General features: G+C 35.4%; 1 protein-coding gene across 1 annotated transcript; it reads right to left on the reverse strand.

Annotated features, from left to right (window-relative positions):
* Positions 1 to 1,851: 1,851 nt before the first annotated feature.
* MOK (MOK protein kinase) lies at positions 1,852 to 20,648 on the reverse strand. Its single transcript, XM_062576818.1, is given in 11 exon segments — positions 1,852 to 2,526; positions 3,558 to 3,669; positions 3,880 to 4,053; positions 4,359 to 4,460; positions 6,875 to 7,053; positions 8,099 to 8,147; positions 8,655 to 8,733; positions 12,405 to 12,475; positions 14,160 to 14,249; positions 16,093 to 16,207; positions 20,541 to 20,648. Coding segments are annotated over 11 exon segments (1,347 nt in total). The 5' UTR covers positions 20,548 to 20,648; the 3' UTR covers positions 1,852 to 2,157.
* Between the last annotated feature and the right edge of the window lie 552 nt (positions 20,649 to 21,200).

Raw genomic sequence — 21,200 nt, forward strand, 5'->3', positions numbered from 1 at the left:
TTCCCTTTTTGTTTATAATGTCTCAATCTACTGCTGTAGAACATTTCCTCCATTAAGACTCAAGTTAATTATGTATTTGATTAATTAGCACTTTAGAACACTGAAAACATGCATGCCAGTCAGCTGGATTTGCAGTTTTACGCTGGCAGTGCTCCTTGATATTTTTATGAGTGTAATGCTCGCTTCAAATTGACTAATTTAATGCTGTATTGGAAAAGTCCTTCTAGTGGCTTTCACAAACATTTTGGAAAATCACAGTAATGCTTTTGGCTTTAGAGAACTGTCATGTTACGTTGATCCTCAGTATACGAGAATAATACCTTCTTCAAAACACTTGATAAACACTAGACCTAGTGGTTTAAAAAGCAGTAGAACTCTAAAGGATTTATAAAGAACTTCAGTATCATGAGCTTCTGCCCTTGCCCCAAACTGAAATCTCAAATTGATGATTACCTTAGTAATTAAGTATTTTTTTTCTAAAATCTGGTACCTCGTTAGCTGTCTCTCCATTCTCTAATGTAGCCTCATCATGAGCAGCAGTGATTCATAATACAATATGCCCCACACCTTCCTTCTCTTCCCACACTTCAAAAAACTTTCAACATGAGTTGCTTGCAGTTAAATCTTCCAAGAAAGTCAGAATAGTCAAAAACTAAACTGTAAGACTCGAATGTCTATAAAACTTAGAAAACCTGAAAATGTATTACTCACTGTCTCATAAAGGGGAAAAATTGTAAAAATATAAAGGATGGGGAGTAGTGCAGCAGTGATAGTCACAAGTCTAGACCATCTGACTCTACCTAAGGTGATGGGGTTTTTATAACGGAATTGCTAGATTTTGGCTTCACCGTTCCTTTGACTTGGCTTAATAGAGCAAAAAAGTACATACTTACTCTTCATTTCCAAAGACGCCATGGGACATTCCTTATTGCCGAGGGAGGTTACGGATCAGGCATTATTTGTTCTGTTTATTTTGTTGTTGTTGTGCAGAAAGTCCTAGGAGTCTTTAATTACTGGTTCAGGAAGGTAGGTGAAATAGCTGGTAACATCCTGATTGTGAGTCAAATAACTTAGAATTCGTAAGTTTAGAATTTCAAAACTGTTCTTTGCAAAAACTTTCTCAAATGTGTTCTGGTTGACGGAAGATTTTTCAAGCTCTAAGTATGGCTTGCACAAAATTTTTTTTGTTAATGGCAGAACTGTTTTGTAACAGATCACCAAATATTACTATAATTTCTCATGTGTTTTTCAACAATTTTAAATTCCAGTGACTACTTAGGCTTTTTTTCAAGTACAACAAAAATACTACTTTTGACTTATGCCTTTTATAGCATTAACAAACAGTAACTAGTATTATATTAAATTGTTATTGATGATCAATCAAAGCAATCATTTACTAAGTGCAAAATTTCTGAAATGTGAAAAACTGTTTCTTTACTACTTTACAGCAAGTAGCTGCAATATCAGTTGCTCTTAAAATTTGACTGGTATTAAGAACAATGGCTTAGAACTATGACTAAAGTTGATCTGCTTTTGAATCAGATAAAAATGTTACTTTATCTTTTTATCTTCTAGACAGTTATATAAAAATACTGCAAAGTTGCAACATTATTAAAATTTAGTGTCTCAAATAATTGCATAATCTACAAGTTCTCAATAAAACTTGAGGATGAACCTATTAAATCCAGGAGGTAAATACTTTCCAGAGCTGACTGAAAAATAAGATGTTTTTACATCTAAGAAAATATACCAAATGACAGTATAGTGACAAGCTAGTATTTATAATAGGAGAACTTATTTTTTTTAATACAACTTTCCATTTCTTATACTTGAGCTCAAAGAATCCTTTCATGTTATTTTTAATCAACCCCTTTCTCCATCAGGTTCCAATAGGAAAAATTAGCTCAATATAAAGAGCTGCATTCTGAGCTCTGCCAAAACAATGCTTTAATTAATTATTGCTAGTCTTCAGGAATGGAATACCAAAATTCTAGGTAAGCAGAACTTCATAACCTTGTGGAATTTCTCCTATGAATTATTAGAGTAACACAAAATAAGGCACAGTTCTTGTTAGACCTCTAACAATGAAAGCATGGTTGGGTCTGTTTCACTGCATGCTCATGCTTTTTCTCACACTCCAAATACTGGACAAGGTGGTCAGTAACCTCCTCCTCTTCGTTGTATAGCAGGTAAGTGGGAATGTTTCAGAGAAGGCTTAAGGTCCTTCTGTTTCTCAGACTGTTGAAGAAATTATAGAAGTTTTAAATGTTTTCTTTGAAACACGTTTTACTGTATTTTTTTAATGAGTAAGTTAAGAGTCTGTATGTTGTTATTTGAGCCAATAAATGTAACAGATCGTAACGTAGGGGTTTCCTCACTTTTTGTAGGTGCAGTAAAAACTGAATGCAATGTGGGTGTAGGATAGGAAGTCAATTTGGCTACTCCAGAAAGATTTAATTTTGGTAAATCTGCACAGGGAGGCCTAGAATGTCATTCTGGTTTTTTGTGGATTTTCTTAAGAGAATGCTTTTAAAGTAAATACTATTCCTTCTTTTTTCTGAGAACATCTTGAAGAATAAAATTTCACACCTCTCCCCCTGAACAAATCAGGAAAACCCAACCCTGCTAAATTCTACTTCAACTAATTCTTAAAAAAAAAAAAAAAAAAAAAAAAAAAAAAAATCCCACTGGATGTGTTTTGCATTTTTTTCCTAAGCCACTTCTTACAAAGCTTATATTGGTGAACTCTATAACTAAACTGGTAAAAGTGACTGCTCCTCCAGAAGGGGAATTCACACTTTGAAGGTTAACTGCATGACAGAAAAACAATCGGAAATTTTTTTGCTACTGTGATTTGTTTCTGTGAAAAAAGTTGTTTGAGATTTTTTCATGTACTAAATGTTACCTCATCTTGAAGATACAGGGGACTTGAAGATACAGGTGAATATGTTGAGAATTTTTCCTGCAGCTCAAACATAAACAAAGCTTTAGTTGGCCAAAATTTTTAATCAGATTTAATTTGCTCATTTCAGGGGTCAAATTAAGTTATTTTTTTTTCCTGGCTATCATCTGAGTACAGGATAACTAGCTAAAACTCAAACAAATAAAAAAACCCAGCCCCAAGCTTATTCCTTCAAAGAATAGTGTGAAGACCTGAAAAAAAACAAAACATTTTCTGTCCCTGGTAGAACTTCATCTGTAAAATGCTTTTTTTAAAAGAAAAAGAAAACCCTCAAGGGTAGATCAAGGAGAAAGAGGACGGTGGTATCTTAAAAACTGTGGAACTGACCCCCCTCTGACTAACAGCAACTGTGACAACTATCTACTGAAGCGATTATGTAGAATCACAGCTTTTAAATTCTACCTCTTGTGTTTCAGGGCTAATGTGTGTAAATGTGTGTGGGGTGCTGCATCAGACCCAATATAGATCAGTGTCTGGGCAGACTGAATAAAACCAGTTAATCAGCTTAAGTAAAACATTTGTTTGTAGCTAACAAGCTCAGTGTCACTAATTATTTTCTCTAAATGGGCTGCCCATTCTTCCATGTAAATATTACCTGTCTTTGCCTTTCCTTTGGAATTTGCCACAAATGCAGAGGTTCTTGCCCTTCAGTATTTCTTGGTAATCTTACTTTTTTGTGCATGGCCAAAGCTCGCTTATCAGCTGCCCTAAAATTTTTAGAAAAAACAAAACACATCTGTTTTATGTAAAGTTAGGACTCAGGTTGAGCAATGCAAAGAACTATGTTGACTGAAATTTCATTGCAAGCCAAGTAAGCTTCACTTCAGCCCACCTTAAATAATAAATATACAGTGTTTCCCCCCCACACACACACTTTTCAATTTTAATTTTCAAGATTAAACTTTGAAATCACTTGCCAGAGTTCTTGAAAATAAGGATGTTGTAATGCTTGATGGGCAGCAATTCTCTCATCAGGATCATATTTTATCATTGCATACAGGAGAGAGAAGCCTTTGGGAGACAAATTGTGCACAAGAGGAGGTATCCCTGTTCCTTTTTTAAAGGGAAAATCAAAACTTATAATTCTTGACCTGTGTTAAGGAAGTTGAGAACAAAGAATTATTCCTGAATATTCAGGAAAAAAAATATATCTTACTAAAAAGAGTTATTCCAATTTGATGTAGGTAATTGCCAAGTAGGGAAAAGTAAGTAATACTTGTGGAAAAAAAATGTATTTTCTTCCCTATTAATATATATCACTGGCCTTAAGTATAGTATAGAGTTAAAATACCAAGTGAGATTTGCATAGCTCAGGCTTACTCTTTAGGAAAGCCATTAGAGTTGTATTGTGGGTATATAAAAATTGAGATGAATAACTATGGGAGTCCATACTTACTGCTTGAACTTAGTGAGAGTTTTGTTAGCAGGAGTACCTATAATGTCATGGATTTTTGATATTTGGTCCAGTTCATTAGATCCAGGAAAGAGAGGCTGTAAACTGCAAGAAGAGATATTAGCATTATAGAATGCACATAGTTTAGGTGGCACTGCAGCAAGAGGAAGGTAAGAATTAGGATTATTCATTTGTAGACAGTTTAATACCAGCCAACAACTGAAAGATAATGTGAGCAGCAGATTAATGTAACTGTATTTTTGGACAGAAAGGGCAAATTGGGTTGTTGAAAAGAAATCTGTAGTTACCCTGTCCTCACATTTTTGAGGTAAAATATGTAAAGAAAACATCCCTCCTGGTGAAAAGTAATGGATATGGGATTATGCTTTTTTTTTTTTAGGGAAGTAGTAGATCCCAGGAGACATGTTTTCCTCCTTTTAAAACAGCAGAAACAAGCAGTCCCTCTTGCTGTATAAGCACATATAAATGTACGTTTACAAGAAAAGTTCCACTCTTAACACGATTGTCTTTGTGAGCAACAATACTGCAAAGATGGTAATTTGAACTGCCCTCCTGAGCCTGACCCTCAGATAATATAAAACTTGCCTAAGGTAATTGAAAATTGTTTTTATCAATACAGCAAGCTGACAACAAGTTAGGTACGCTTTTTTTTTTCTTGTTTACATTGCCTTTTTCCATACTAGCAAAGTCCCTAAATGAGATACTGTATCAAGTGTTTCCTTTGACATATAATTTAAGAAACACTTCTTCAGGGGCACCAATTGATTTTTGAAAGCAAAACATTCAGCTCTCCTTGTAGAAGGGAAACTTTTTAACTATTTGCAAATTCAAATACCTGGCTGCACACCTCTCTGAATGCCTTCACAAATCTCTGAGAGGAGGAAGGAGAGAAGAGAGGTCTGATTGATGTTGTACAGCTATACCTCTTGAGACAGAAGCAGTTGGGAATGGCTACTGTGTGCTACCAAAAAAAAAAAAAAAAAAAAAAAAAAGTGTTCTCTCTAAATTTAAAGCTGTGATTTACGGAAATACAACTGTGCAATCCCCAAAAAGTAAAATCCAGGAAATTCCAGACTGATAAGGAACATAAAGACCAAGCAGACCAAGGTTTGAAAGGTAAGTACAGTTGAGTAAAAGATTAAAGAACATTTTTAAAAGGTGATCTAAAGTTTAAAGGCTTAATTTAATAAAATGTTCAACAGCAAAAATGGCAAGATACACTGAAGAAAACATAAAAACTTGTCCATAACTTCCTTTACCTTAGCAAAGCTGTATCTTTTTTAATTTAGTTATTTCCAATAAATATCCCTCATTTCTTTTCTGTATAACCAATCCTGAATACATCTATCAGGTGACTGAAAGCATGCAGTGGTTGCAAAGACTGAAATTTGTTAGGTCATGCTAAAACTATGAGGAAATATATTTAAGTTTTTTTGCTCCATAAAACTTTGTTTGCAGCATTTAATTTTCTTGCAAAACTCCAAAGTCTACCTGATTCTGATTGCAATGGAAAGCAATGGCATTTTTAAAAAGCTTCTGGTCTCAATTTACTTTGCAAGAGAATTACCACATCTGAGATTTTTCTGTTAACAGTTTTCTGACCAATATAAAACTGTTTCTATAAGTTAGCAGCTAAAACGTACAAGTTGTCATTTAATGTGGTGGCAGCAGCTGCACTTGCCATATGGAGGAGAAGGATAGAAGCAAAGCAAATGTTACCACTCCTGGTTGTGTATCAGAGGCAGTAGTGTGGGAGGATAACAGAGAAGAACTGCTGCTGTTGCTAGGACACAAAGATGGTGAAAAAATGCTCACAGTGGTTATTTCCCCCCCCCCTTTTTTTTGAAGACCAAATACAATTTCCTTTTTGAGTTATAGTTTTTACATCTTTGAAAATCTTAAAAGACTTTATTTCAGGTTTTCCTGAACTCCTCCTTGATTAGAACTCAGCTTCAAATTATTCCAGGACATAAGGTAAGAGAATAAGGGTCTGGAACTTACTGTTTTATAAACCATACTACCAAGTCACAGAGATGGTCGTCTTTAGTCTCCTCTGTTGTTGCAGAAGAGTAAGTCAACAAGAGAGGAAAAAATATCATCAAGTATACTAACAAGACTGAGGATAGTTAGCGATGCTCATGACAGGAAGTGAGTCCCATTCTATAAATTCAGAGATAACGTAGAGAAAATACATTTTTATCAAACAAATATGGAGCCAGTGAAAAACTGTTCAAACACTTGTTGTGCATGTAAATATTGTATTGTTGATACTATTTTCACTAGAACATCCTACTGCTTTATTATTAACCTGCCATAAGGTGAAGCAAATACTGGAGAAGACAGGATTATTGCTTCATGAACCTTGCAGACTAATCAAACAAGAAACTTCCACAAAACCATAGAAACAAAGATCATATTATTCATACCATGTGCTGCTTATATGATTTTCTTGATTAATAATAAGCAAGACAACACTGTAACTACACTTAACGTTGTACCTTGTGATTTCATAGAAAACACAGCCAGCACTCCACATATCCATTTTGTAACTATAGTAGCCATCTGTAAGTAAGCATTCAGGTGCTCGGTACCAGCGTGTGGATATATATTCTGTATATGGCTGCTTAGAATATATACTCCTACAAGATCCAAAGTCTCCTAATTTGAGGATACTGTGCTGCAAAAATAAATAATATGTTTTGACAAATTAGAAAACACTGAAATATTCAAGCAAAGAGTTTCCTTAAATGTGTGAGGTAGTCATCATGAAGGTAGTCATAGATTACTGTAAGATTACACTTCAAGAAACTCCAAGGGACTATATGACATAACAATAAGCAATAAAAAACTTCCCTTATAGCAGATGTTTCATTATGGTAGTATAGCAGTGAAATCACATTTAAATAGCAAGTAGCTCCATGGCTTGGAGAGATGTCTCCCATACTGTGCACAAAAAGCTTTCTGTACATCATTAAAAGACACAGCTAGGAGTTAATTGTAAAACATATGGACAACTACTGAAGGGAAGACTTCTAATAGCATATCTGGATTAAGATATTTTCTTAGAGTTACTGTGCTTAGCAGTGATATAATGGGTGTTTTTACAAAAGTTTCTCCTGTACATGTCTAAGACCTATAAGAAAAATCTATAAAAATAAAAATAAAATCTTAAATAAAATCTTATAAAAAGAAAATAAAATCTTATAAAAGATTTTATTATAAAAGAAAATAAAACCTTATAAATTTTGATATCCTCACTCATCAAACATTAGCCAAATAGCTCTGAAACTATCAGGGAAACATATTTCAATGAAGCAATCATTTGAAAACTAGTATCTTCTGCTCTCTTTTGTATGAATAACAACTTCTAACCTTAGAAATTAAATAGAGAGAGAAATGCAGAAATGAGCCCTATCACTTGTTATTAGGATAACATAGGAAAATACATATTTATACATGATAAAGAATAGTTTTTTAGACTGGGGTGAACACAGGCTAGTTATAATGCAACTGATTCATTTTAGCCAATTACAAACTTGCTTGTTCCTTCCTCTGTATCAGGAATAAGATGAGAGGTAAGTGTGTGCGTGTGTGTGTGTGTAACTAATAAATATATATTTTTAAACTGTCTGTTCATGAAGATGCAGTATATTCTCAGAGTAGAAAGAAAAATACTGATATACTTCACTTTCAGTTAAATATTCTCACACAAGATTAGTTACCTTTATTAATATGTTTTCTGGTTTCACATCTCTGTGAAATACTCCATTTCTGTACCAACATAAACACACCAAAGAGAAAAGTTCAGTGAAAGGATAAATAGTCTCAGTGTTTCTAAATTATTTGGGGGGGGGGGGAAGCTTCCTTCAGACTTACTGATAACACAGTAAGAATTGAATTTTGCCACCAAGGTAGGACAACAGCTGCAGCTACAGGAAAGGAAGGGTAATGGAAGAAGAGCAAGTGCAGGAAGAAAGGCTCAAGCTTTCTACCCTTGCTTGCACCAGGGCTGCAGGAAGGGTTGAAAGGGCCACCCCCTCCCAGTAGCACTTACTGCAGCAGATACTACAGCTGCCTCCCTGGGGTGCTGGCTGCAGCATCAGCTGCCAGCTTGCCTTCCAGGCTCTGCTACAGGCAAAGGAGCATCTGGGCAATGGCTTTTTTTTCCACCCTGCAGCAGTCTGCTGCCCAGACAATTGCATGTCTCTGTTTAGAGAAGATCCTGAAATAAATGCATGATTTGCTACTGCAAAGCTGTTGCTGAACTAGGTCTCTTACCTGTGTATGTGATCAAGAGATTTGCATAACTGATACATGTAGCTTATTATCTTTTTTTCAGGTAATGGCTTTCTCCTTCCTAGAATTAAATTTCAAGTTGTACAAGTTCCTTTTTGCAAACAACAGAATACAACAAAAGTTCTTCTTTAGCTTCCAATAATAGATTGATACTACCTTTTCCAATTATACTATTTCTGTCATTTATAGCTAGCTTTGTAATCAAATTTCCACTCAAATTAGGACAAAATTTAAATTTCAGTATACACCAGAATAGTTCAGCTAACACAATTGTCAATTCAATGGTCTATAAACCTCCTTAGCTTTTACTGCATGTTTTGCAGACTTGGCAAAGGACACTGCTTCAGATCATTAAGTTTTATTATGGTAATTTGCAATACCTGTTTATCCAAATTCTAATAGAACTGGAATATTTCACTTCTAAATATCTAATTTCCTTTCTAAACAAAGTAACTGTCCTTAAGGTTCAAGACACGTATCAATCATTTCAACTTAGTGCAATGTTTAAATGACTGTGACTCTCATTTGACATGCAAATTACAGGTCAACCCAAGTAGTTCAGCTTGCTATTGCAGCTGTGCAAGAATAAGTTATAAAATTAATGTATTTTCCAAAAACATTCAATAACTACTCAGCTTTTTTCTTTGATAGGCTCCAGAGGCCTTTTAATCTTGCTATAATGCCTTTATATAATGTTGCAATGTCAACAACAGAGGCAGAAATGACCAAAATTTTGAAAAAAACAAAGCGAATAGTGATCTGCATGATGACAGTAGTATGAGTAATTGGCTGGAGAAGAGGAAGGAGATTATCTGGTCACTAACTCATTGAGAATGCAAATCATAGCAGGCAGTGGGACTTGTGTTCCTAACTGATTACAGTAGTCCTCGAGTCAGTCACCATAATCCACTGAGCAGGATTAGATAACAAAGCACTTGAAACAGTACCAGTTACATTAGGAATTGTAAATGGTGTTTTCCACAACAGGGTTTTTATTTATAATAGAAAAGATAAAATTTAGATAAAATTTTTCTCTTCAAACCAGCTGATGCTTTTGGCCTTTTCCTTAATTCCACTGACAGACTCATGTTATTTCAATCAAGGCTATCTGTCTTTACACAAAGTCATAATTCTCTTGGTATTAATTTATAGTGATATCAAAAATAATTTAATAACTAGAAACCAATCTTGTCTTTTGTTTAATCAAGAACAGTCTTGTCATTTAAAGCAATGAAAATATAAGGCTCAGAAAGAGGTGGACAAGATGCCTCAAACAAAAATGACTGCAGCCACAAGCACTGCCGCCTTATGATTTGCTTAATTACTTCCAAATAAGGTTTCTCTAATGATATATCTGAAAGTAGAAGAGCATGTGCTCCACATTTTTAGTAGTGACTTGTAAAGAGAAAATAATTGAGCATGTCTTTTATTGTAAAGCCCTGGTTTTTAAAGTTTTTCATTGCAAAATTATATATGAATTATACTTTCTTGAAATTTTTCTGGCTTAAAGCTTTTTATAGCTGTTCTGTGCCTATATTAAACTTTCATAAACTTTTACATAACTTTACAAACTTTACATAAACTTTTAAAAACTTCTCTATTAAAATTTTTCAAGGTTCATAATATTTGGGAAATGACAAATGTTAGCATTACTATACAGTGTAAGAATATAAAAATCTACAAATTGTCTGAAATAGAAGTACTTTTATACACTCTAAAATCATTTTTGTCAGATCATCTATAATATATACAGTTTAGTTCTACATATTAACAATGTATTCCATCAAATCATAATACTGAAAATTACAATGGAGCTCCTTCTACTTGTGATCGTTATCCAGATAGCTGCAATTAATAAGTGTTATGGCTCAAAATTAATTTTAATTTTCAATTTAATTACATATTTGGAATTTCTGCCAAATATTTATTATTTAAAATGACTGGCATGTTTGATGATAGGCTTTGCAATAAGCCACAAAGACTGACTTGGGAGAGAAAAAGAAACAAACCCAGTATTTCTCCTCCATAATAAACTGTGGCGTTGACACTTATGTCCACCTTGAAACTCATAACTGAATTTCTGGAAAATGCGTCAATTCTAAAATGTTAAACACTTGACACATTCAACTGAAACACTTTAATAATCACAAATGTCAAAATACTTGGTTTTAACTTGCTTGTTCAACTGTGTATTTACTTTCGTAAGAATCTCCGCAGGAATCTGTTGTTTGTTTTCTCATTTTATTCTGTGGCTTGACAACACCTCTCACCCTGCATGTTATCACTTCATGTAGGGTGCGGACAGCAGTATATCATGGGAAACACAGTCCAAATAAAATGCAGCCCATAAAGAAGAACCAACAAGCAGGTTTAAAGGTATACTTAAATTAATGCTTAGTTAACTCTTAACTGCACCATTTCAGATCACGATTGAACCAGGACTTCCTTTTGAACTGATTCACCATGAAATAATCTTTTTCAAAAAAGTTGCCGGACAAATACCATCCTATGGAAAGCTTAATTTAAAAACTTTTCATTTTAAATTTAAAAAATAGAGTAGAATAAACTGCTGAAGCTATTAGAATTACTTCCATTTCCATACAATGTTTGATACTGTAGGATTTTCACATGAAAAGAATAAGAGAAATACTGAAAAATGTACACCAAATAAAAGCAGATATTCTAGGAAGAAAAGTGCAGTTAAAATATAAACCTAACCATTTTGATATTTGTAACTGAAATGCAGTATCTTTCCTGGAAGAAGAAGATGCAGGATTGGTTTTAAGGCACTAGACTAACTTCTATATTCTACTACTTACTCAGCCTTAATATCACAAGCTTATCTTGGTACAATAAAATGCCTAATTAAAAACACGAAATATCCATGACTACTTCTGTGACAACAAGCAGAGTCATAACAAGTGTATTTTAATCTCAAATTTCTATTTAGGTCAGGATTGGAGTTAGTCCCTTTGTTACAGATCTGAATACACAGTCTCACTAATGGAATATTTGTGAGCAAGTCTTTTACCTAAACTGTTACACTGGATACCGGTTGTGTGTAGAATTATTTAAATGAATCTTTAACTGTTAAGACATTATAAATTCAACAAAAATATCCTCTTGTAATATTAAAATTGTAAAAGTGCCCTTCCATTTGGTGTCTATATGAGACGAGATTTTAAATCAGTTTATGTTCTTAACTTTTTTATTGGAACGCTTCTTCAAGCTTTATGGTCTCCCACCTGTTTTGACAAACAGCTCCAAAATTTTTAAATATAGGTTTCAGGGAGCAATGTGATGTTACGGCGAAAACTTGATAAAAGGTACTAGATATAAAAATTGAAAGTCATTATTCTTCATTGATCTGGTAATCTTTTGAACAAATGGGAATAATATTCTTATTGATTTGTTACAGTCCTGATTAATAAGCAACCTGTTTAAGTTGTGTTATTCCTTGTTATATATAAAGCAAACGTGTTTTGTAATCAGGTTTGACTGTAGAAATAAACGGCCGTTGCCCTGACTCATTAAAACCTTCTGCATGCATCCATGCATTAAAAAACAGAGTATACTGCACTGGAAATAAATAATGTATAAAACAGTACAGCAGAAATTTTTGCTATACATTTCATAATATGTAACTGTGAACAGCCAAGTGAAAAAAAATTAATTCCACTTTGTGATCTTCACAAGGAGGGTTTGTATGTTTCTTAAGCATATGCTACATACCTCTTATCAGCTCATAAATATTCATGTCCATAAGTTCACATATCAGTGAAAGGGAGCCAGCTTTTTTGTCACTGAAGAAACAAATAAGGAGACTTTAAGCTAGAAATAAAATTTACATGTTGATTTATACACAACAGAAAAAAAATACTTAGGTTAGTTTAAACAGTATTAAAACCAGATATTTTCCTTTTTAATTGATGTTTTCTCAAAGAAGTTTTCCAGTTTAAGGTCTGAAGTATCATAGGTTTAGTTTATTCTAGCGTCCATTGCAAAAGTTAACTGATTTACTCTGTGAAGCTAACTGAATGCTTGTTTTCTACGTACAACACGCTGTTTAATATCAAGAAATTGTCAGTAAGTTAACTGACACAATCTTGCAATAAAAGATAGGAGCCCATTATGCCATGTATGAAAAGACTTACTAGTTAAGTAACCAAAACTGTTCTGTTGCATGAAAACAAGTATCTGATTAGACTTTACATTTTGTTGACAATAGCAGTTTTAGGTATTATTACCATACGATACTACATCTGACACTATTTTCCATTTCACAGCCCTGAAGAGGCAGATGTCTTCTGCTCTTTAGCTTTACTTATGAGAGGATAATTGCATTAAAGTTCATCCTCTCTGCAATGTTCCATTAACCCAGACAGCAAAGGACTGAGGGTACAATCTGCAACTATAGACAGACTGTGAAAGAGCTAGGAGAGCTGGCTGGCCATCTGGATCGCGCTTAGTTAACAACATAGCAGCTGAATCTGAGAATTTCAGAAAACGAAGCTGCTCACATGATTACCAGCTTTCCATATATTTGTGGGAAACAGATCTGTCAATAATGGTATAGTACCAGAGGCTTGAGCAGTGGAATAAGACAGTTTGAAAAGCAAATGAAAAAAAATATTTTAAGCAGTAAACAAGCTGTGTTATGTATTTGAATAATGAACTACATGTCTGTTCTTGAACAGTGATGAAGTATAACTCACAATAATGGAGTAAATGCTGTCGTAAAACCTGATTTCTTTGTGAAGCAGAACATGTCCTCAAAAGACACTTAAGTGCCTAATGAGGCAAGAAGGAACCCAACTTCACCACTGACTGATCTTTGTTCAAATTCATAGCTCAGCTGCTGCCTAATTTAGCTATCTAAACTTCTATCATTTGCAAAGGGGTACCTGTAAGGGTAGCTACAAAATGATGCTGCTAAATAGTTTGCCTGGAACCCTAGTTCAAACTGACAAATCAAAGTACATTCCTGGAAGTACAGAGCCTGGTTCAGCAGGTAAGCTCTGAGCACACCTAAACAAAATGCAGTCTCTAGTAGACATGAAGCTGTGAGCTGGTGGATGTGAACGTTTGTCTGTCTTATTTCTGCTCCTCCTCCAAAACAGGCTATTCAATGGTCTGATAGTTAAAGCACGTTTTGGATATAGGATACAGGTTCAGATCACCAGCAAATATTACACATTATGATATGAAATTTAGCTATGGTTAAAACATCTCTAGTCTGTCATTTTAATGCTGATGTTGAAGTATTTTTCAGATTGCTGCAAAAGAGTCAGGACAAGTGAGAATTATATCATATCTGTTTAACATAAAAAGGATGAAGACTTGAGAATTTGACAAAACGGCTGGGTTTTCTTTCTGTTGGAATAAAAAGCTGATTAAATTCCCACAGATTGTCCCTAGGCTAAAAAGTTACTAGAAATAGGAGAAATAAAGGAATTAGGAGAAAGGAAATGAATACACCATACTTACAAAACAACTTCATGTAACGTAAGGATATTAGGATGTGGATTCAGCCGCCTTAGTGCTTGTATTTCTCTCAGATTATTCACTTGTTCAATACTAAAAGTGAATTAAAAACAAAAACAAGTGGAAGTACATGCAATCAGGGACTGACTTAAATTGTTTCTCCCTGCTATAAGACTGTCAGAACCACCTCCACTATAGTCTCTACTTGAACCCTCAAATAAAGGACCAGATAAATTGTTTGCCTGCTTAGTTTATTTTTTTTTTTGTTGTTGATGATGTTTTATAGAACAAATCCATAATCTTAAAAATGGGCAGGACTCTGGCTGTATTCCTTTTTGCAGTCCAGAGTAGCTGGGCTTACCTAGACAAGGTAAGTAGTAATATATTGTTGATGTACTCCAGAGATCAGTTACCATCCCAAGAAGGTACCTGGGGAGGAATTTTGTCTCATAATACCATGATACAGATGATTCTGAGCTGGTTTAGCATACATACCAACTATTGCTCAGCATAATGCTGAAAGCGACAGTCTAGCCTTGCCAAAACATAACATTTAAAATTAAATTTTAATGTTAACCCTTTTTGTGAAAAATAGATGCTATTCAGCTTCTCAGTTTAAAAATTATGTTGCCCTTCTAGATGTTAATAAACAACAATCATATGCTATAGAAACTCTGGGCAATTTAAGCAGTTTTGCACACTATTTAATAGATCAGAACAAGACATGTATGCCCTTTCACAGTCTGAATTAAAGATAGCTAAAACATTGAATCTTTATCTTCCAGTTTGAAACTAAGATAAACCTATTGTACAGCTAAGTTCTGTTTAAAATACTATTATCTCTTGCTGAAATACAGCATTTCACCAAAATAATCTGTCAGTTGATTTATCGAGGTGTTAAAAGTCTGAAAGACATTTTAACTTTTACATGAAAAAAAAAACCTGCTGCTTAAGCCCTGAGTTGTATAACACCTTGATGTAATTAAGCAGTTACTTTAAATACATTTTTGACCACAATTGGACAAATTTGATCAGTAGGAGACAATGTATAAATGGACCAACAATTTTCTACCATATAGCAGAGAATTCACATTCCCTGAATATATTTGGGTTTGTTTTTTTTTACTTACAGTAATTTTTTTCAAACCTCCATTTTCCTTAGTCTCTGAAGCTCTGAGTTACATTATGGAATCTCACCTAAGAGCAAAAGGTCCAATTTCACTTCTTACTTACAAATGTGTCACTCCCACTGACATCAATATGAAATTAATATACTTAACTAAGAATACAAATTCACCAACCAAAAAGGGCTGTGTTTTGTGATCAATCTTTTGGAGCATGTCAAACATAAGTCTCCAATTACTTCCACATTGCCTTCTCACCTATTTTTCCAACTGATAATAAGTACTTATTTTGTGACTAGGTAGTGTCTTGCTGATGGATGTAATCAAACATAAATGCAAGTAGAAGGTAGAACTAATACTACAAAAGGACTAAGGATAAATGTGGTGTTTTTGACTCACATTAAAACATGAAACTGAAAAAATATCAACTTGGGGGGGGGCATTTAAGCATTCCTTCTGCTATTATGTACAGCAGGAAGAAAAACAACATAAGCATATTCAGTGTATGTGGAAAGGCATAAATAAACTATTTATAATTTCGAAATAAACTAAGCTATTTAACTCTCATTCCTCTTATTTTATACTTGACCCTCGTGGCTAGGCAGCATTTACTATAGTGAGTGACATCAATTGGACTGCTCACTGAAATAACCACAAAGCCAAATAGGAAGTCCCTTCATTATTTCTTTCTATACTTTATGCAAACCTTTTTAATACATGTCTGTTCAGAAACCTTTATTTAGTCTTAATTTCACATTTCCAAACTGAATTTGAATAAGATTTTCAGTAGTAATATAATTAATTATGCATACCTTTCAAAATGTTGTTTCATGTGTTTACAGGCATAGTATTTTCCATCCCTAAGACTCAGCATCTTCAGAACATCAGAAAATGTTCCCTCTCCTATCTTACCAATTGTTCTATATTCTAAAAAAATAAAAATATACATTTCAGTATGTTTAAAATACAGATTTTAATAAACACTGGATATCAATCCATAACTGATTTGTTAAATTCTGACTCCTGGCATATTTAAAAAGAAAAACAAAAAACAGTCTTTTGGTTAACAGATCAGTTATTTGAGAGAAAATAAAGTGAATAAGAGCAAATGGAATTTTATTGCCCACATTACAGCAATCCATACTACTGAAAGTAAAATACAGTAATTCAGTCCTGAAGACTAAACTACCTCTGTGCTCAGAGACATGATGCCTCTAGACCCAGCACTGAAATAACATCCTTTTTTCTGCTGTGATGCATTAGTAACTCATAACTAAGTTTAGTCTTTGTTTCTTTTAGCAAGAGTACTCTCTATTTGCCTTGTACTCAATGTATACAATTATTTTGAAAAGCAAGTGTATCTTGGCATTTTTCCCAGTGTGGTTTTTAGTGCAGCAGTTACTGATTAAAAAGAGTTATTCCCATATTAAATTCAGATATGGGTTTTCAATGGGCCAAAAAAAACCCCCACACTTTATTTTAATATCAAAGTGCAAAAAATACCAGAAACAAGAATGTGAAAGGAAGCTTTAGTTTGTTCACAGAGTTTTAAGAGATAAAGCAGATAGCCTAAGGGTTATAAAGAAAGCTTTATTTAAATTAATTCTCGAGACTTTTCCTGACTTTATTGATGTTCCTTTTCTTTCCTACTTTATTCTCTTTTGGCTTTGTGATTAACTGTTGCTCACTCACTCTCACTGACCGGATCCTTCACCCATGGTGTCCTCCTTTTTCTCTTTATTTTTAGTATATAAGGATGCTATCCTGGCTAATTTTTCCATTAATTTCATCTACGGAAGAAACAGTTCTGGCTAGCTTTATGTTCCTGCTGCTTTTGACAACCTCTTATTATTCAAGAAAGAGATCCAAAACCAGTCATCTTGGGGGAGGCAGAGTAGGAAACCTCTTATTCAACCTTTTACAGGAATAAGAATGACTGTAGGAGCTATGTGGTAGCAGTAAATTTAGTAAAATGAAATGCTGTGTGTTACTGTGACAATATTCCCTGGCATGGATTTGGCCAATGCCAGCCACCACTCACTCAAGCTCCTCTCTAGCCTGGTATGAGGAGCCAGAACTTGCTACAGTCATTCCACAAGTACAGTTTGTTTTTTTTTGGAGGATAAGAGAAGTTACTAGCGTAGATGTTGGGCCACTTCATGTCAATTGGTCTCTGTGTCCAAGCTTTCCCCTTTCAAATCCCCCTTTCTCCAACATAGTAGCAACACTTCTGAGAGAACTGTCCTTTGCTCTTGTCATTGTTATCATCTGCTGGTCAGGTTCTTTCTGATCATCATCCATCATGCTGTTCCTCTGCTGGAAACATTTTTGTCTCCTAGACTTTCTTTAAAAGCCAATTCTCTCCAGAAATTCAAATACCCTTTTCACTTCCTAAACATGCTTTCCCTTTTTTTCCTTGAACTGACAAACTGAGCCATCTGAACTAGAAAAGTAGGAAAAGTAGAGCAATTTATAAACAGTAAGACTGCCTAATGCTCTCTTTCATAAAGAGAATTTACACACAGCTGTTTTAAAAGTAGAAACAGGATTTGAAAATCATTACGGTGAATGAGGTACTATCTGTCAAAGATACTCCAAAATAGGGAAGAGACCACGATACTCTTTAATTCTGGTGGCTGTTATTTGATAAACCTGGTCAATTGATGGTGCAAGCAGGATGATCCCTAAGGATCAGTGATCACTAAGCAACATTACTGAGCAAGTAACATGCTTTGTTGTCAAGATCACACTTTGCACTGTTTCCTCTACCACTCCTCCACTTATATCTAACTATTTAAACAGGAAATTTAAGCTAGAGATAAATTAAAAATACTTAAATCCCCCTGTTACAGAATTCTAAAGAAAAATTGGCAAGAGTTTTTTTGGTAGCAACTGATATTCTCCAATCAGTCACATACGCATTGACGAGGCTATATGTTCACACAATGTCAGAGCCAGTCTCTGCATTGAAAATACCCACAGCAGCTACAAAAACCTAGTTATTTCCTGACCTACTTGGTTCTAATAAATGACAATGTCACATATATTTTTTCCTTAATTGCAAGTAATTGATTTTCTGGCATAAAAGAATTAAAATTAGATGAACTGAAAACAAAACACAAATTTCTGGGGTATTTCAGCCTTATGTGTTAAAGATTCAAAGTACTTAGGCAAAGAAACACAGGTAAAGCATTATTTTATAAATTTATTTAAAGTATCAAGAAATATATAAATGGAAATAAGATAATATAGGTTTATTTAATTTCTTGCTTATATTTTGTCCTATACACATTTATTCTTTCCTAAAGAGAAGTCCACATTACAGTGGATGGCTGACAAGCATTTGATTTTTTTTTTTTTAATCTGAAGAGTTTTAGTAGCATAAGAAGAGTTAGCTCTTTATTCACTTTAAAACATTCTTACAGTACTAAGACTTTTTTTCCATGTAAACACAGTGTATGGTATATTATCTTAATTTTACAAAAGTAAGCTAGCCATACACACAGAAATACACTCATAGCAAACACCTGATGTTCAGCCTGGCAAACATGTAAGAGATAGCTATCATCTCCACCAGCAGAAAGAAAAACAGAAAGACCCGAATAATGTCAATTGATTCAGTGAAGTGCAGAATCAGGAATGAGAATTGCGTTATTTGAAACTTCTCTTTGAGGCACAAAAATCAACATGTAAACTCTCAACAAAACATGACAGGCCACTGCAGAGACTTTTTCTCCTAGGGAGAAAAATGAGAAAATGAACATGTTAAGGTTAGTTACTACTTAATACAATATTGAAAGGAACTCAGATATTCTAAGAAGAGAATAAGAGTTTATATAGAAGAGAAATACAATTTAAACTTTGAGTGTATTTACAATTTAATTCAAACTTTGAATTTGCATTCACAAGCAAAGAGTTTTTTGAGATTCTTAAAAACCCACTTCTGCACCACATAGCTTGCTCTTCAAAAGTGACTCAGTGACAAATACAAAAGTCCTACTGACTTCAAACAAGCACCAAAAGAGAAAAATTAGGCTTAAGCATTTCATTTTTAAGCTATGAAGCTAACTGCAGCTACAAAACAAAACTAATTACCAGTCATTTTATACCTGAATTTATGATAGTCTCAAGTGAAGAATGACAGAAGTTTTAAAAATGTTATGAACAGTTCAAGAGTGAAACTTCTGAGGAAGAAATGGAAGAGGAAAAAGTGTCTTAACTGCACTTGCATATAACATTAAAGAATAAATCCTAACCCCCAGTTAGTAGTTCTTTCATAGCACTGGTAACAAGCTAGATACCCATTGTACTACCGATCCTCTCCTCTCCTTCTCCTTGTTTTCAGCATACAAGGATGTTCAGGCTTAGAATAGCTAGAGGAAAGGCAGAAAAAGGTTAGGGAAATGGAATAAAATTCTATAGAAATCAAGAAGATGAGTACAAAATACATGGCTGAAGTTACCTGTAAAAAAGAATAAGTTGTAGCAATTTAAACTAGTCTAACACCACAAAAGTGAACACAAGAAGGACAGAAAGGTAATAATTCAAAAGTATAGTTTAATGTGAAAGAGGTTACCGGACCAAGGAAATAAAGAACAATATAATATGATATAAGAAAAACATAAAATGAAAACTATGGGCCAGGATGGAACTCAAAGATTGGACACATATTGCTTTATCTAGAGAGCACAGAAAATCATTCATAATTTGGAATTAAAGAGTTGAATGCAAAAATATCAGGAAGAGTTCTGCAAAAATCAAAATGGGATAATAATAGAAAACCTAAAGCAGACATTTTGTTGGGAAAATGCCAATGTGCCAAGGAAGAGAAAAATACAGCATTTACATGTATCATAGATACATGTGTGAAGAGAGCAAAAAAAATTAAAAGGGCAGACAAGAAGCTCAGGTTTACCTGAACACGTTGATGTGGTCATAGCATGTAGACAGTGCATTCAACAAAATATACCAAGCGTATAGGATGGGATATGAAATGCGTGGAAAAGGATGGTAAGTAAAGGAAATCAAACGAAAAATCACAAAATTTAGGGATTTCTGATCAAGGAGCTGGAGAAACCAGAAGACAAGCAAGCTGCTACTCCACAGGGACGGGGAGAGATGGAGGACAAGGACCGGGCACGTAGAAAGAGAACAGCCCAGGGCCGCGGCCCGCCCGGCCAGGCTCGCTGGGCACCGCCGGCTCCCCCGATTCCCCTCAGGAGGGACCTTCTGCCCACAGCCTCCCCCGCGCCCCGCTTACTGTTCATCCTCCGCTCGCCTGCAGGTCCCTCGAGGCGGGCGAGAAAGCAGCCGAGCCTCTCCCTAGCGCCTCCGGGCCGAGCCCCTCAGCCCGCCATGTTGTGTTCCTGTCGCCCTGGCAACCGCGCAGGCGCAGAGCAAAGGCCCGGGCTCGCGAGGAGGGCAGCGCGCGAGGGCGCGAACCCGCGCCGCCGCCCGAAAGGCCGCCTGCTCACTGAGCATGCGCGCTCTCTCCCGCACCTCCCGGCGCCAGCTGCGCATGCGCGGGTGCCGCTGCGGGTGTGGGGCTCGCACCGCGGTGGGCGGCCGTTAGTCGGCGCGGCCGTTGGTGAGGTGCCGTTCTGCTGCCCCGAGCTCGGGGCGGGCCAGCACCAGCAGCAGCGCTGCGGGCGCCGTCTGCGCCCCTTGCTGTACGGAGCTCGTGCTGGCCTGGCCTGGGAGTGTGGCGACTTGCATTTGTAAGGGTTCGAGCTGATAAAAGCTCCACAGAAACGGAGGCAGGGTCCTCGCTTGCTTTAGTCGCTTTTGCTAACGCTGCCGGTGCGGGTGGCCGCGTTTCAGGCCCGACAGGCCAAGTGTAACGGTCAAGTTTATCTTTGGGGGCCTGCTGCCCTCTAGTGCTTTCTCTGAGCCACTGCCGCGTTGTCTCTGTGCTACGTTA

Source organism: Rhea pennata, chromosome 5 (assembly GCF_028389875.1).
Source record: "Rhea pennata isolate bPtePen1 chromosome 5, bPtePen1.pri, whole genome shotgun sequence".
Lineage (NCBI taxonomy): Eukaryota > Metazoa > Chordata > Aves > Rheiformes > Rheidae > Rhea > Rhea pennata.